Raw genomic sequence first — 15,997 nt, forward strand, 5'->3', positions numbered from 1 at the left:
GTGACCAGATTGGCTGGATTAGAAACAACACGCTCCCTACTAAGCTTACTACAGCATTTTATCTATTTTCACAACTCAGGGAAGGTAAATATGAAATGTGTATTCTTTGTATTTGAGGTTAATATGACTGCATAATATAATGCAAAACAAATTCTCTCATTTTAGCTGTGATTGCTATGTTTAAATGCTAAACTATTCCCCAACTAGGGGGAGGATAAGTGCATGGGCCTTGGTAGCCACCAACATACTTACACAAGGCTCACTACTTCACAGTGAACTGTATATGGAGGCTTAACTAGAAACAAGGTAATTAACAACTTCAATAAATTGTTATTTTAACAGTGATTACAACTAATTAAAATGCAAAACATTAATTAAAATAGGTTTTGTATAATTACTCTTCAAACAGATCCTACTAACTGTATTTCTTGCCATGCTGGATTTATTACTTACTCTGTGTTGCTCTGGCACAAGTTTTAGCTTGGGATATGTATGTGTGCACATGTGTTTCATGTACGTGGAACATCCCCAAAGCATTTGATTAAGTAGAGTAATTGGAAAAAATGACAAGAATTAGGAGTAGATAAACAATAGTATGAACCCATGAAGGTTTAAAAACGCAATGGAAGTAAAAAATGTACTGTACCTTGTGCCAATATCCAGCCAGCTTCCATAATCTTTAACCAAAAAGAAAAAATGCTAGAAAATAAAACAACTTCAATTAGTACATCAACACTGCACAATTTGAAAGAGAAAATTCAACCAAAATTTTTTCAGGCTGCTTACCCCAAATTTCTAATTCTTCACACCGAATATGCACACCTTTCCAGGAATGATCATTTGGACCACAGTAAAGAATAGTTTAGGAACCCAAAATAGATTTAACGTGGTATCAAACAAAAACATCAAGAGATGGATGAAGTTCTGTCTAGCTTGGCTTGCAGAAACCAGAGACATAGCAGAACTTTTTCAATAAGAAATGCCAAGCTATCTTATTGTTTGAAATAACAACATGCCAAATAATGCATAGTGCCTAAAAGTTTTCATGGAATTTCAACACAAATGTCTTTGGGCAACTCTGGCAGTTCTCTACCTGTAAAGTGGGAATAATTTTAGGAGAGGACAGTACTTCCCTATTAGTGAATTGCCCTAATTCTAGTCAGTGGCCCCATTGATTCAAGACTACAAACATGTTCTCTTTTTGGCCTGCTACTTTCTCATTTCTTGAAAACAGGAGAATACATGAGATGTAAGACCTGGGTATACTGGGGCCTGCTACACACCAGTAAGTACTTGCAGTCTTCTTTTGGTTTAATTATACTGATTTTATTAGTTAAATGCTATGAATGTGGTTTATTAGTATACTATTTATTTTCCTGTGGAAGTTACCCAAAAGCAGATTAGACACATAGACTTATTTGAAACTTAACACAGCCACACCTTCTCCTTTTCTCACTCTACAGACAAATTAGCAATTATTTGGTTTTTACTTGCTGTTTTTCCTATCAGGTGATATTTACAGATCACACTGTACTAAGAAATAAGATCAGGAATGCTTACTCCAAGGGATAAAACAAAAGCAGCATGTATAAAGTGACAACACCAGCTCTACCCACTGATTTGAAAATGTTTCTATTTACCAGTGGCACTGCTTACTGATTTGAAGACCGCTGGAGTGGGCAACAAAAACACACTTTTAACCTGCAAAAACTGTGTTGGGGAATTGTTCAGCTTTAGGTTGTTTTGGCTAGATTGGTTTGTGGATGCAGGCTTTCTGAAGATAGCATTTCCTGACAGCTTACTACAAAGGGCACAAAGTGTCTGTCTGGATGTTGCTGATCTCCTGGATTCTGACAAGTGTAATGGAGCTGGTGGGTAAAGCATTTCTCCTTTTCCTCTCTTTTTCAAGAGAAGCTGGGGTGAGCAAAAGGTTTGGAATTCCTGAACAATTAACTAAACCCTGAACACAGCTAAAACAGATATTCTTGTTTAATTTTTTCCAAGGAATTTGATCGTAAAGCACATGAGGAACTCCAAATGTTAACTTATTACTTCATTTTGTCTCTTATTATTATAAGAACATTGCTTCTTCAGAAGCATTAATTACATGAAATTTGAAAAGCAGTGATTGGAAGAGTTTTATCTCTAAGTTATGCTAGGATTTCAATCCAATTCTCTGCCCTAGTTAGAAAAACTTTGAAGTCTGAAACAAATTCAGATCTCTCTTGATGGAATTAGGAGAACTCTCTGCTTCTTGATCTTATTTGAAGAGAATGTGCAACAACAACTTACCAAAGCCATAATGTCTGAAATCACAAGAACAATGAGGAAAAGGCTGCAAAGAAAACAACCCAACAAAGTCAGACCATCAACCTTTCTTTATGGACACAGCTATTAAAAGAGCTTATTAAAACCCACAGAAAGAAATTAAATAAAGATATGATTTCTTGCATTTGCCTTTCAAACAATCAGGTACATTTCAATCTACTAGGAACAATTAAAATACACTACTAGGACATCTGGCATTTATAATTTCACATTAATAGGGTTTCAATTTTGCAATGGAGAAACCTGAGTGATTTTTTGGAGAACAAAAGAATCTAGCAAAGAGCATCTGGCCCATTCTTGATGCAAAGAGCTGTGTGCTGGTTGGACCAAATAAAGCTGATTTAGGAGCTTCATGATGGACTCAAGAGTGAGCAAAGCTGCTTGGCAGGTACCTGAACTGTTCAGTCCCACTCTGGTGACAACCACTGTTGGGTCACAGGCTGCTAAAGGAGCTGCTTGCCCCCTTCCAAATCTCTGGATCCCATAACCTGCTCTGGGAACATCCAGCATTTTGGTGGTCTGCTCCCAAACCATGGGACTCATTACAGGTAGCAATTAACTTCTGGAAGTTAGGCTTACTCTAGTAAAAGGAACCAGGAGGGAGGAGGCAGAGCTATTTTTTCCCCCCCATTAACCTAATCTTCTTTTCCTGAAACTATGTAAATCCTAAATTACATGAAAGCAATTGCTGTAACTGGTTAAAACTGGTTTCTAAGTTAATGACACTGAAGTAATGTTGCAAACAGCTGACCCATTAACAAAAGTCTTTAACTAGAATACAGCTAAATTATCAGTACTACCTTCATAAAATTACAAATGTTTTTTTGGAAAATGTCCTGCTGCAGCATTGCATGAGCATGTACTGGGGAGATACCTATACCCAATGCCTCAAATGAGGAACTTGCTGATACTGCCTACATCAGTTGTGCTTCATTAGTAAATCAGGATGCAGCAAACCAACTCTATCTCAGACACAGGGAAAGGCTTCTCTCTGCTAACCCATGGCTCAGATAGACAGGATGTTGCAATAATAGTGCTTAGGAGGCACTCAGCTAGAGGGATATTTTTTATAGGCAAGCTCCAAGAACATATTGGGACAGAATATTCCCCACTGAAAAAAAAAAAAAAAGTCTTTAATCTGTAATCAGGGACTTTAGAAGCAATTTGTCCAAATCACAAAAATCCACTTTTTGCCCTTCTGAACTACAGGAAGCCCCTTTCTCAACAGAAGGACAAGACTAATTTCAGGGCATCTTTATACACTGCAGAGACAAGATTGTTCCCAGTGATGGTTTAATTTATCTAGCAGGGGCAGCAACAGCAGTAAGGAGTGCAGCACAGACTTCAGGATGGGCTGACAATCAGAGCACAACTTCTCCGGGGATCCCGGGTGCGCCTTGTGGTTTCTGCCTTGTTCCCAGGCAGATGCTGTGGCACTATCCCTGCATTTGTTACCTGAGCCCAGCTAAATGAAGCTGGCACAAACACCAGACAGAGTTACAGCCTCATAAAGTGGCACAGAAATACTTGTGTCCCCTGGTTTATGAAGGCAGTATCGTTTCCCCTGTCACGCACTCAGATGCACATTCCATAAAAGTTTGCAATATCACCAGTGCTGCCAAGGGAAAGCATTCACAAATTAGGAAATGCTGACCTTTATGATGCTTGAGTCCTAGAAATGGAAACCACTAGCTGGTCATCTGAGCAACCCCAGGTCCCCAGGGCAGCCCTGCCCTTGTACAAGCCTTAGGGATGAGGATGAATGCCCTTCCTTGGGGGTCCAAGGATGACGCAGGCAGGGTGCACACACAGCTACGGCAGAGCAGGTGAAAGGGGTGGGGAGCGTCGTGCTGCCACTCCAACAGGGAGTCAGATTTTGGGCTGCCCCACCTCTCTTTGGTAGTGGGTGGTGTTGTACAAGGAGACAACAGGCAGGGTCAGGCAGGAGGAAAGCAAACTGAAAAGCAGAGGGCATCACAGCAAGTGAGGGCAGCTCCCTCATGCTCAGCTGAGCAATGTGCAGGAGAAAGTCCTTGCAGCCCTCCTGCCACACACAAGCAGGACTTTTGGTCAACCCACACAACAGTGACAAAATCACATGGCTGACAGGGACCTCCTCCATCTCAGCACCATCCATAATATCACACAATGAGTTGAGGATTCAGTCATGTGCACTGGGTCTGCTGAATGGGGTGAGCAGGGCTGAAAAAATAAAAGTCTTGAGAGGGGAAAACATGTTTCAAGTCTGAATACAGCACTCCCTGAGGCTGGGCACCCATACTCTGAAAAGTCCTTAGAGATAGGGAAAGGACTGGCAGCCATCTGCTCCTACTGCAAAATAATATGTAATACTGAACACATCTGGGAAGCACTGAACTGCAATGCAAGGACATCCAGTGCCTTTTTTTAATGCTATTGCTGGTGAGGTCAGTGCTACAAAGCTATAAATTGGTTACATTATAAATGGGCTACTTAAAAAATACTATGCGATAGGCAAAGATGCAGTTTAAGGTAAAAAACAGACTTTAAATTCTGCTCATTGTTAACATCATGGAGGAAAAAGGGTCTTTCTGTGTATTGTCAACAAAGAATATTTAATATCTGATTGTTTCAGACAAGGCCAACACTTCAATTTATACTCATTTATCACTAAGGAAAAAACCCTGAACTTGCAGAAATCACTGAACAAAACCCCAATCCCTAGTAACAAATAAAAGCAACAATGAGATCTAATAGGGTTTTTTTTTTGAATTAGCATTGAGACTTGAAAATTCTGAATTCCTCCAAAATAGATTTGAAACCCTTACTAATGCAGAAATACAGCATGCAATGTACCTCTTAGAAGACAGCTGTGTTGTGACTTGAACAGCTTCGAAAGCACATGATACCAAAACAAACGGGATTGCAACCTGTTCAAAACACAAGCTATATTTTGGCTTATAGTCATATTTACAAAAAGAACCTGGGCAGGTTGTGAAAATATTTTCCTTTTTTTAAAAGTATCACAGAATGAGTACGTTACAAAATAAAATATTGGCTAGACAGGGTAGAAAATAATTTTGCAGGAAACATTTTCAGTTAATTAATAAAAACCCCCTTCCCTGAACTCCCCATAGCTGAACTGCCATGAAATAAGCCACGAGGCAATATCAAAAACTATAATTAAAGCATATCCTCACTTCATTTATCCATTTCAGCACTAGTGATAAATACTTCAACAAGTCTAGAAGACAGAACTATTCAGATCCAGCATCTCACATGACAGGCTGCAGAGTTTCAAGTGTAAAGGACAATCTCATCACCAAAAAAAAAGTCTGAATGCAGAAGGCATTCAATAAGGCAAGGGTCACACTGCCCCTCCAGAGCCAAGTCATGAAAATGTAAATGGTTCAGTAAATTGAGAACAAAAACTAGAAAACATGAATGCTGCCTTTTGCTCTTTCCAAAGCTGATTTGCAATCCTTATGTTAGCAGTGTATAAAACCTGACTACTGGTATCCAGAAGGTCTGCACTATGGATCTGTGTCCTGTAGGACAACATGCAGTGTTTCTGTAACTTCAGGCTGCTTCCTCTGGGACAGAAGCAGCAGAAAAACAGTGATAAAAAATACTGCTTATTTTGGTAATAACAAATAGATTCAGTGTCCCACTTCACCCCCTCTGGCAGATCCTTTACTCAAAAACTAGAAAAGGGCTACCACACCTTGCCTGCAAACCAGAAGTGCAATCCAATCTCTGACAGACTATTAAAAAAGACAGAAAATAATGGCCAGTGTAAAATGATAACCTAATCAGCAGAACATTCAATACCTCTATTTAATGTAATATAGATAGAGCTAATTATATATATATCCTCAACATTTCTGCTGAAATTATACTACAGGAAAAGCTTAAAACTTTAAAAATCATTAAAGTACTTTCAACATTTGAAATTTCCATCTTAATAAAATAAACTGACCTAATGCTGTTAAATTACACTTCCCCGCACTTCAGCTTCTCTTTTGGGAAACAAAATGATCTCTCTAGAAACACTACAAAGACTGAAAGCTTCACACACAGTTAAGAAGCCTAATGAAGCTCAAATATATATATATATACGTTCTTTTGTGAATTGCAAAGTAACAACCATGTATGTGATATGTTATTTATTCCACAGTTTTCTGAGAAAATCTCACCAAGCTAAGATTACTAACCTTCAGTAAAAGCAAGCCTCCCATCATGAAGGGACTGAACACAGTCAAGAAACAATAGACAGAAGCAGGATCAAAACTAGAGAAACATGAAAAAGACATTAGATATCTTTGAAATGGCGTTTTCCATTTAAAAAAAAACCTCAGCCTTTAATTACCCTGTAACACACTGGGTTGTATATACATTTTTAAACAAGGCTTCCAATTTTATCTTCTCTTGATGAAATATTAAATCAGCAGGGACTGCCAACCTCACCTGTCTTTCCCTACAATTTCTCTCTGTGTTTTTCAAGGTGCCATGCTGTTGGTGGGCAACCAAGCTCACCCTGCTCATCCTGATAACATCTAATGGAATTGAGACTGCCTCACAACCAACAAGCTCAGACTCTTAGGGTAGATATTACAGAGAGCAAAAACAAAATAAATTGTTATCTCTCCACTGATTACTGCTTTGATTCTGCCGCTCTGATTTTGTTAACTAAATTTACATTTAGTACGTCAACTGCAGGAAGAATTTTTTGTACTCTGTGTCTCAAATGAATGAAAAAAATTTACCTGTTAATAGAAGCTATGTTTCCAGTGCCAAAAAAGGCTGTCACTATGAAGAAAACCTAGATGTATTTAAGGAAAACACACTAAATAAGAAAATAAAACCCACATTTCTCCTCCTTCATTCCAATTTACTTTCAAAATCTATCATGAAACTACAAGAAGCTGATCCACTGCTACAGGTTTTACAGCACATTAAGAAATCCAAAGTATTTTCTAGCTCTACCCTAGATTTCACATACATCTATACCAATTTTAAAACACACAACTGCCTAGGGTAAGGTTTTAGAGCCTGTCTTGAGGCCCTTGTAAGAAGGCTGTAGCTGGCTTTTTGGGTCTCTGCCTAGCAAGACAGGAACACCCCTGGACCAGAAACCCAGCAATGCATTCAAACATGTGCTTTTGCAGAAAGTAATGACACAGGCATGTGTTCTGCACATCAAAAGAGATGGCTTTATTGAGGAACTGACCATGGCTCTTAAAAAAGGCTAGAAGTTCCTATGCTATCCTTACTAGAGATTTTTTTTGTCCAAAGATAATGCAAGTCTATGCACGGCAATATGGGACTCCCATTTTCTTCCTCACTTGAGGGAGGATGACTCCAGCACTATCTCTACAGCTAGAAGGTTTTTGATAAACACTACCTTTTTCATCTAGATACAATACTTGCTACTACATGAGCCCATGAAAGATATTTTTCTTGCTCCTGTGCTCTTTGGAGCCCATAATAGCTCACATGGCTTTAGCTGAAAAATGTTTTTTAACTTGTTTTGCATAAGGCACAGGGTCATAAGTCAGTGAGAATGGGCTGCTGTTGCCAGAGCTCCCTCTGGTCCTTTTGCTCCTGTTATAACTCCTGCACTGGGTCATTTAAGTCTCTCCATAAACAATTTGTTACCAACTGTTCAGCAGAATAGTTGGGATTCTGCATGCAATATTTTGGAAGGATTAGGTCAGCATAACTGGAGAAATCAGGCTTCCCAAGAGTATCACAATTTCAAGTTTAGTAACACAGCAGTCTAACAGCCTGCTGGTTGAGATTTATAAGAGCAGGTCTGCAATAAAACAAACAAGAAAATACCAGTAACACATAGGTCTAATCAAAATGCTAAGCATGAGCAATCTGAATCTTTTCCTCAAAGACCAGACTCTGATTTCTCAGCAGATGCCAGCTACTGGGCCTGATACAGGAGCCTTGGGACAACCTTAAGGCACACAGTTCACAGGGTTGTAGCTGCAGTATGACTGCTCTAGCAGAAAAGGCTTCTTCTCTAATACCACCACTATTTCTAAACATTACACAGCATCTAAATTTAAAAAAAGACATAACATGTTTTGAGCAGACAAAGGAGATCTGAAAATTGGTTATTTTTTCAGGAGCTGAGCAAAACACATTCAACTGTTTTAAAGAAGTGCTCACTTGTGGGGCAGTGTGAAGAGCAGAAAAGGCCTGGACTCTGTGCAAGCACTGAATTATCAACACTGCTGTCATCACAAATGCAAAACACAGCCTCACACGAGCTACCAGGAAGAAAATTAACTCTAGCCAAAACCAGCATAGCTACATTCCAGTGTTAAAGATGTACTATGCTGGAGCTTTAAAAGATACAGTTGGATTAGTTGATTTATTTTTACTAGTATTTAGCGACTGACAGCAGTAGTTTTACTGAAGTTAGCATATTTTTTGTTAAAATAGCAAATGAAATTGATGCATTAACGGCAAGGTCTCAGCTCTTTTTAGGTAGACTAAAGCAAAGACAAACATCAAACACCTAGCAAATAATTTTGCCTTCTTTCTTAGCATTAATCTGCCTTCTTCAATTGGTATCTGTTACACTTTCTCTGCTGCAGGTTCCTAATGTCCAACAACATAGTTACAAATTCCAAAAGTGTAGGCTCTGTGACTGTGACCCACCCTCTCAGATCTGGTTATCTGACCAACTATAAAGGCTATTTTTGTAGGAACCAGTACTGAGACAACTTCCTCCCCAGATACAGTAACTCATCTGCATGAAACCCCCACTGTGTTCTAGACTGGCTCACTTTCTCTCCCATTTGCCCATCCATATTCCTTGCTACCGAATAGCTCTCACTTAATTGCAAGTCCCACAATGAAAGAGAAAAATGACAATGTTATCAACGTACAATATTAAAAAAAAAAAAAATCAGCTGCAGCAGCAGTTACAGGAACACAAACTAACTGCTATGTTAGTGAACAAACAGCTCTTCCCTCCTAAGACCATATAATTTCTAACAGTAGAAATCACTTAAGATATAAATAATTCTAGGCCAGATTTCACTATGAGCCTGCAGGAACTTTCCTTCTTGCTTCATCTGCCTACTACCTAACATCTGCTTCCTAACACACTGCCACACTCTAAAAATGAGAATAATATCACCTATTTCAACTGATTTGCAAAGGTGAGCAAATTCCCTCCAGCCAAAATGAAATCACACAAAACCAAATTGAAAACAGAACTCCTCAGAAGAAAATTTACCTAGCTGCAATGGCCATAAGTGGGCAAAGAGCCAGATTCTAAAACTGCATTTTTAACTACTTGATAAAATGCATAATGTACAAGACCATTGCCTTTTGTGTGATATGAGTCAAATCACCCTTACCAGCTCTTGTTCTCAGTGGGTGCCAGGCTACAAATTTTGACTGCAGGTCCTTTTGAAACAAACCCCTTTTTTGCCCTGGAGTGCAGCAACCAACCAAAGGATACAAAGAAGAAGGACCTCCGGACGTCATCCAGGTGGAGCTGTCGGAACTGAGTTATATCCATAGTACAGGTGAAGTTGAAAACAGCAAGCTGGAAAGACAGCAGAAGGAACCAACACCAAGTATGAACTAATGGACTTGGACAGAGCCATTGTATTTTTACTGAAATGAATGAGAAAGAAACCTACTTCCCTATTGCCTGTTATTAGAGTATTATAATAAGGACTGCAAACATTTCCCATGTTTTCATTATACTTTAATGAATTAATGAATCTGCCAGAAAGACTGTACAAGTGAGATGATCAAATGAACAGTGAAGCTTCCACTGTTATCTACACTAAAAATTAACTTCTATGCCTTAGACTTATAACCATCTTTGTTCATCAGAAATATTCCTCCTACACACATACACTTCCACTGCTCACATGACCATATGGATAAAGATCCTCAGAAATAAAAGACTGCAATTATCCTTATTTGACTTATTTTGTGAGTGAAAATAGTAAAATACTCTCCATCTCCTTCACTCAGTCCTCAGCACAATATCACTTGACTTGAAGAGGAATTATCTTCATGGAATTTAAGAGGTCAGTGAACTCCTTTACATAGGGGAAAAAAAATCAAGTAATAGACATTCAAGACTGATAACATTTTAATTTAAAATAATCTCTCATCAGAGAATTGAGCTGCATTCTCTAATACAAGATTTACTTTGCAGCATATATTAACAGGCATTCTAGGGATGATATCTTCTGGGGTAAGCATTATTGCTCCTTTCACTTGAAACCACAAGGCTCAAGTAAAAGTTGACAAACAGTGAGTGACAACTTAAAACATAATTACAGCCTACCTATGTTCTTTTCATTTGCATTTGATTAGTAAAGCATTCACCACTGTTTAATACAACTTTAATAGAATTTTATTTTACAATAACACCAGACTAACAGCAGACAGGTAAGCATCATCAATGCCTTGTAACAAGATACAAAAGTTAGAGTGGGTTTTCTAGTGGAAGAAAAAATACATCTCACAGATGCTAAACACCTTCAGTCATAATTGTGGCATCACACTAATTATAATTGTGATATTCAGATTCCATCCCTGTTGCTTAAGATGCTACAAAACACAATCACACAAATTATCATAAGTAAAGGTAGCATAAATAGAAAATGAATCCTGGTTTTATTTTTGTTTTTTAGCCTTGAGTTGGTAAATCCTACTCTGTCAAATTTCAAAACTGCCTTCATTGTAGGAGCACCAAAAATCCACAGCTAATATCAGGTTCACTCTGGTGACTGTCTTGGCTCAGGTTTCAACCTCCAGGACTTTTTCCTAATTATTATGAGCTGCAAAAGGAAGGAAAGATGTGTACCAGCACTTGTCTTCAAGTGGCTCTGGCCACTCTCACGCATGTGCAGCCAGGAGGGCTCATCTGGGAGAAGCCAGGGAGAGCTGTGGTGCACACTCACCCACCTGGCTCCAGGAACCCAAACCGCTGTAACTGGCACTTGGGATCTGACCAAAACAGTGGCACAGCCCCAGTTGGTTCAACCCCACACCTAACCTAAGAGCTAAGTTGCAGCGTGAACAGCATGGCCTTTGCAAATTGTTGACAATATACTAAATTTTAAGGTGAAGGATTTGCATTGATTACAAACTCCCTTTTCTCCTCCAGGCAAATCTGAGAAGGAGCTAGTTCCAAGTTGGTCTCTAGTTACTTGTCAGTCTAAACAGAAATAAGTTTCCATCCTTGGACAAAGTCAAATTAAGATTGCTAATATCTCCTAAGGTCTTTTCAGAAATTAAATAATTTCAGCCTCTCACTCCTGAGTCTATGATCAGACAAAAAAACGTACAGTGACACTGTACTTACTCTGAAGAGTTACTGCACCTTATGCTACACTTGACAGAGACAGCTCTGTGGCCTACAGACCATACCACTGTGTCTTACTAAGTCAGACTGTCTTCCTGCAGTTCTAGAAATGGCTCTGATGTGCAATATCTTCCATAGCATGAATTACAAATCTTACTTAAAAAGTCATATTCCTAGTTCTTGATACAGCTAATATTGACTTCCCAAACTGAAAAGAAACATGAAGTGTTGGTTTCTGAAAACCACGCAGAATATTTATTACATCCTGAAAAAAGCCCAGCTAAAGCTGTTAATTACATTGATATATCTGTCAAGAGCTGTTACCTTTGGTTTGAGTGAAAGACCATAGTGCTGCAGCGCTTCTTGTTCCATATTTATCCACACAAACATCAAACCAAACAGTGCCAGTGGAAAGAGAGCTTCATATCTGAAAAGTAATGTAATAATCATAGTAAGTGGAGTTGCTGACAACTAATTAATATCAAATGCTGACATGTTTCTTTTCTTTTTTCTTCACACAAAGAATATGCCAAGACCTAGTGGCATTCTTTCCCTTCTTTCCCCATTTCCAAATACCCACAGTGGGTTGAATTTTAAAGCCATAAAGCAGTTAAATGCCAAAATTAGGAGAAAAAGAGTTTGCTTCAGCTTTGTCATGTTTTGCATTTATTTTGTTCAATGGCTGCCACAATGTTGGATGAATGCCTTTTTAATTACAACAAAACTGGAATAAAGTTAAAAGAAACAGGAAAAAACCTGTTTGACATTACCTTTCTGCAAAAGGGAAAATTTCTCAGTGAGAGCCACTTGGAATGGAGGGGTTACCGTTCAACTTAAACAGCAGCTAGAGACTGTGTCTCTTTAGGACCTATCACACCAACTCATTATGGTGATCTCAGTTTTGTTCTAAGGAAAAACACATCTGTACAATAAATGGAGCACTACATTTCACTTCAGTGAAATGCTCTTTTCTTCACTGTATTCCAATCCTTCACAACAGCAGCATCAAGTCACACACCATGGCCACTAAGCTCTTCTAGCTACACCCCCAGTCTCTGGGTACTTCTGGCTCCTAGAGCACTCAAATTCCAAACTATGAATATATTTATGTGAGAGATTATTACTCCCAGATAACATAAGAGTGTAAACTGAAATTGGATAACATTTAGTTTCTCCAGTTGCACTTCATGGTACCTCCCAGGTTTTTTTCTTTCAGGAAAAAATTGTAATACTGATACTGACAAGATTGTAAATGTTTCCCTTTTTATTTTTTTCTTCTTAGACAAATATCTGTCGAAAAAATAAGGAAATCACTGCAGTCAGTCTTGTTATTGTTTCTGTTGGGCTACAAAGCAATTTCACACTGGAACAAAAAATTTTGAATAGACATTTCCACTTTAATTATCAGAACCACAGGCAGCTAAACATGAAGATGAAACAGTTATGCTGTCAGCAATAGAAACACTACAGCCCTTATAATGGTGTACCCTTGCCTTCAGATGAAATGCCTTCGACAGAGTTGGTGACAAGTGGTTGCACACAACCAAGTTGTTGGGCTGGCTTCAGTGTTTCCACTTAACCACCCCTAGAGAGGTGCTGCAATTTCCCAGGCAATGTGCTGGGTTATCAGTACATGATAGAAGAGTGCACTGAGGAGAGAAACACTGCACACTTTTGGCACCAGTGCCTTGGGTTTTGTTTTCTCTTTTAAGAATCGCTCCAAAATTTTTTCATCTATTTGGACATTGTAGGAAGGCAGCAGTTACGTGGTCTGGTGCAGGGCCAAAATACAAAGAGGAGATTGCCAGCCTCAGAGAGAACAACATTGCTGCTTTATACATTAGCCAGCACAGGCTAAGAAGGTTGAGTGTAAGAATGTATGTGCAGTCAGGAGTAACATTAGGATCAAAATCTTAATGGGGAAGTGGGAGGAAGGGGAGGCAGAAGACTGGAGGAAAAAAAAAAAAAGGAGATGCTTCAACTAAAATGAGAGTATCCACAGGAGGCAGCTATTACAAAATGTCTGCTGCAAGATGTTTTATTCCACTTAATTTTCCAGTGTAATTAAATCCAGAGGATAAGTGGGAGGGGAGGTGGAAAGAACAGTTCCTATACTCCCCATTAATTATGCTCTTAAGAGCTACCAAGTCTGAGAAAAAAGAAAGGGCTGGCTGACATAGTGTTTTCTTCATTTAAAACAGCAGAGGAATTGACTTTTATCCAAAAAAAAGCAAGGTCTAGTCTTTATGGGAAACAACATCCCTTTGAAAAAAAAATTACTTCCACAAAAACCTCTCAGAATGCAATTTTCCCTCATTTTAGGACTACCTGTTTCCTGGCACACATCATTTAAGCCATAACTAGACACTAGTGCTGAGCAGCTGGGAGAGATGCTATTCCCTTTTGTTTGCGAGCAGAAAAGCACACATCAAAACAACAAAAGGCATAAACTAAACCAGACTTTCTTATTTTGGTGCAATATTGTTTGAACATGCACCCTTCCAGCCACTGCCTTGTCTAGTTGAAAGGAATGTCAACAAACTGTGTTTATAATACAAGGAAGAATATTAAAGTTCCCCTGAAATTTTATTTAGCAAACTAAACAAGGACATAAATGCTGGAAGCACATGTTGCACCTTTAACAGAAATGTGCATGAGATGAAGCAGTTTCACATATAGTCCTGGATTTTCATGAGTAAAACCAACTGAAATAAAGTAAGAATTAAATACCCTGTGCTGAGGAGCAGGTAGGTGGACATCAGGGAGAGCAATATGCTGAACAGTCTCTCAAAGAGAAACGTGGGGCTCAGTAACAGCAACACTGGGGAAAAAACTGCAATAATAAGAAGAGATCCATCAGTCACAATGTGCAAAACACTTGATCCTCAGTAACAAGATAACTTTCCTCAAATATTGACATATTATGTACAGAAATTCAATACAGAGCATACATGACCCTCTGTTTTAAAAAATTACTTTTGCTAAAGAAAATACAATGTTTGGAAAGTTTCACATTCATCAAAAATAATTTCAGTTCTGTATCATTTTAATTCCCTGTCTTTCCACGTCACAGCCTTTATAATTTCTCATGAACTGACGTTAATAAGTTTTTAAGATGACACAGAAGCACTACCCTCAAATCCAATCAAACTTGACTATTTAATACTACTCTGATAACCAGTTACCAAGGCCCCAAGGACCTCTGGCAGCTCAAAAACTGCAGAGACAAAACCACTGCTCCACTGGATTAGAGCCATAGGAAGGCTTGGGTTGGAAGGAACCTTAAATATCACCTAGTTCCAGACCCCCAGCCATGGGCAGGGACACCTTCCACTAGGACCAGATTGCTCAGAGCGCCATTTGACCTGGCCTTCTCTCTTTTGTAATTAGATTAGGAACTGGGCTTCTGGAAAAGTGAGTAAAGAGGAAGATAAACAGTAAAGATGGCCAGTGCTTGAAGAAGGGAAAGGGAGAAGGACAAGCACTGCTGTGATGCAATCTTTAAACCAGTTTTTTTAAATATAAAAACTGAATGTTTATAATAAAGTATGCTGAAAAATAATGTGATCCTTCATTGCAGTATAGAACTTGACATTACTGAATCATTCAAAGTTTGCATCAACAGTGAGTCAAAATTAATAATCACTCCAAGGAACACAAAAGATATGGAAAGTACTCCCTTGTGATTATCATCATTGTATCCATTAGTACCTATAGTGAACATATCAATGAAAGAGGTGAGGAGGTTTCTAAGTCCTGAGGGTCAGTATGTTTTATTTCCCAGCTTTCAGCCTTGGCCACTGCTACAATTACAGAATAAGTGGCTTCAAGGAGCTCCAAAAAAGCCCAATTCAAAGAGGAACTCCAGGGACCTCACTGAAAGTCAGAACAGTTGGAAATAAAATGCAGCATCACAACTGGCCTCTGTGAATGATACTGAATATATCAGATGTGTAGCACTCTGAGTGCAACCATAGATGAGAACGGATGAGTGGCTAGTAGGTGATTATTAGTCTTTCTCTTCCATCTCTGATGCAATATATCAGATATTAATCATAAAAAGACCTGTAGGTTTCTGCCTGACCTACACAAACCTCTGTATATGACTCCTGCACACAGTTGTGACACCAATTTCCTCAAAATTTAGCAAGTTGCTATGCTAAATTCCCACAAATGAAAATTTTAAGACATCATATACATTCATTTAGAACTGTCTGCTAATATTAAGAAGGTTCTGAAGAACATGGGAAGGACCTGAATTAATGTTACACCCCCTGGTTTTGCCTCTATGGTTGCAGTTAAGTACACTGTATGAACCATCCAGTGTTACAGCTA

The 15,997-nt window shown here is 38.7% G+C and overlaps 1 protein-coding gene across 2 annotated transcripts in view; it reads right to left on the reverse strand.

Moving 5' to 3' along the window:
• The window catches only part of PIGN (phosphatidylinositol glycan anchor biosynthesis class N), a 101,692-nt gene that overhangs the window by 7,907 nt on the left and 77,788 nt on the right, over positions 1-15,997 (reverse strand). For both annotated transcript variants that reach the window (XM_054285155.1, XM_054285156.1), the window contains exons 21-28: positions 14,393-14,495; positions 11,987-12,089; positions 9,794-9,880; positions 7,074-7,129; positions 6,522-6,597; positions 5,164-5,237; positions 2,293-2,335; positions 647-699 (exon numbers count right to left, since the gene is read on the reverse strand). In XM_054285155.1, the coding sequence (XP_054141130.1) occupies positions 647-699; positions 2,293-2,335; positions 5,164-5,237; positions 6,522-6,597; positions 7,074-7,129; positions 9,794-9,880; positions 11,987-12,089; positions 14,393-14,495 (595 nt within the window). The remainder of the gene's footprint in view (positions 1-646; positions 700-2,292; positions 2,336-5,163; positions 5,238-6,521; positions 6,598-7,073; positions 7,130-9,793; positions 9,881-11,986; positions 12,090-14,392; positions 14,496-15,997) is intronic.

Source organism: Melozone crissalis, unplaced genomic scaffold, assembly GCF_028551555.1.
Source record: "Melozone crissalis strain CALT ecotype California unplaced genomic scaffold, PUWL_Pcris_2 ptg000042l_1, whole genome shotgun sequence".
Lineage (NCBI taxonomy): Eukaryota > Metazoa > Chordata > Aves > Passeriformes > Passerellidae > Melozone > Melozone crissalis.